General features: G+C 43.5%; 1 protein-coding gene across 1 annotated transcript in view; it reads right to left on the bottom strand.

The window, feature by feature from the left end:
• Window positions 1–496: 496 nt before the first annotated feature.
• Window positions 497–1935, bottom strand: part of LOC104514110 (chromosome unknown open reading frame, human C17orf67) — a 3699-nt gene continuing 2260 nt past the window's right edge. Inside the window, exon 3 of the mRNA XM_010157666.1 lies at window positions 497–613. Within this exon, the coding sequence (XP_010155968.1) occupies window positions 497–613 (117 nt within the window). The remainder of the gene's footprint in view (window positions 614–1935) is intronic.

Here is a 1935-nt window from a genome sequence, read left to right as displayed (position 1 = left end):
CAGCAGCTAGCAAATTATTACAGCTGAAATACTGCAGAACAGGCTCAACTCTTAGCAGGTCAGACTGCATCTTTAATATCTCAAGGATGACAACTACGAGTTTAATCCTGCAGTCCTACTGAGAGCTAAGTGAACAAGTACAAGACTTAAATTAATGAGTTGGAAAAGGAGCCCAAGCAGACAGGAAAAAACAGGAGCAATGCGAAGCAACATTAATAAGAACATTGTGCAGTCATCAGCTTATATCCATACAGCAGAAAAATGCATAACCAGATGTTTTATTAACATGAACAGAATTCCAGTGACACAGCTGATGTCTAGGACACACGTTCCCTGCCACTGCTCTGCTGCCAGGTGCCTTTCAGCACAAGGTACTTCCTCCAACTACTGGTTATTCTCTCCTCTTCCAGTTAGTGGTTCTGCCTTTTATTATGAAGAAAGACATACACACCATAAAAGAAATACATATATACCGGTTGCAGGGTATACAAAACCATTAGATTGGATGCACTAAATCCCTGTTGCAGTGTGGGAAGCAATGTGGATTCAGCCAGTGTTCAAGGAATTGTTCTTCGGATCTCTGCTCCAAGCGCTGCAGGTAAAGCATATACTCCTATTTAAAGAAAAGAAAAAGTAGTTCAATTATTAAATCACATCTAATGTCAGGCCAATGAACCAGGAGAATTTTACAGCTTATACAAAAATAATTAATTTACTCCTTAAAATTATCAAATATAGTGAAATGGTGTTGCTAGTCAGTGTGCCACAACCTAGCAATCCCCTAGGGTTTTGGTGTAAGCAACAGGTTATCAAACTGAAGTGGGCTGTGTATAAAAAACTTGACTTCCATCAGGAACAAAACTTACTTTAAAAAAGTTACAGTCACAGTGCATGTGGGCTCATAAGCTTTGGGAACAGTAGGATCAACACATACCCCCACTGCTTTGCACAGTAGGCACTGTGCAAGTAGGAATGGAAGCTGTAGCGTAAACTCTCTGCTGTGGCCAAGTACCCCGCTGTCATCCAGTTCTCTGCTCTTTGTGCTGACCAGAGGGTTGGTATGCTGGGTGCCAGCAGGAAGCCTTAGTATCCTGCCTTTTACTGTGCCTTCTGTCCTCGCAGCACCGGGAGAGTTGGCTCGCATCCCCCTGTGAGGCTGCATTATGAAGTTGGGGAGAACGGGGCTATACGACTGAGAGGGTGCCACATGATAGAAAGCAGGGTCTCAGTCAAAGTTTAAAACATGCTGATAACATAGATGGCAGAATAATAATCAGAGATGGCAGATCTTGCTGGCTGTAACTGAACAGGCTTTTTGACTGAAACAGCACTGTGGAAGTCAAATAGTGTTAACAAAGAATTGCAAATTAAATTCCCCAGCTCAGTGTGATCTGGCCTTGTACAAACAGCTTTTGCTTAAAATAGATGAACAGAGGTGGGTTCATCCCAGCATTCATCTCATTCTGCTGCAAAGGATCCATACACACTCAGGTTTTCTCCTTGAGGCAGTGGCAGAACTCTGCATGGGGCTACTGCAGCCGTGCACCTTCATTCACAGGGAAAATCTCCATGTTCCACGTGGAGGGGGGGAAGTGGAATAGTTTTTTATCAGAAAATAACTCCTTTTCTACTGAAAACCTTCACATTTAGTGAGAAAACCAAATATGTTTGTGTTTGGATTTCCTTACAGAAAGCCAGCATTGCTGTGTAGAAAAAAACCCCAAAGAAATAAAAAGAAGGTTGGAATTTCTCAACAAGTGTTGCTACTAATCATGGTAGGATGGAAGTGGCAAGGGCAGAGCAGCAAAGGTCAGCAATCAAACGCTTCCCCAGCCCCAGCTCCCTCTACTCGCCACCTAGAATCACAGAATCAGAGTATGTCGAGTGGGAAGGGACCCATAAGGATCATCGAGTCCAACGCCCTGCTCCCCGCAG

The sequence above is a fragment of the Eurypyga helias genome, unplaced genomic scaffold (assembly GCF_000690775.1).
Source record: "Eurypyga helias isolate BGI_N326 unplaced genomic scaffold, ASM69077v1 scaffold33808, whole genome shotgun sequence".
NCBI classification, from domain to species: Eukaryota; Metazoa; Chordata; class Aves; order Eurypygiformes; family Eurypygidae; genus Eurypyga; species Eurypyga helias.
Note: the sequence above shows the minus strand (reverse complement) of the source record. Positions and strands in the feature narration are given on the sequence as shown.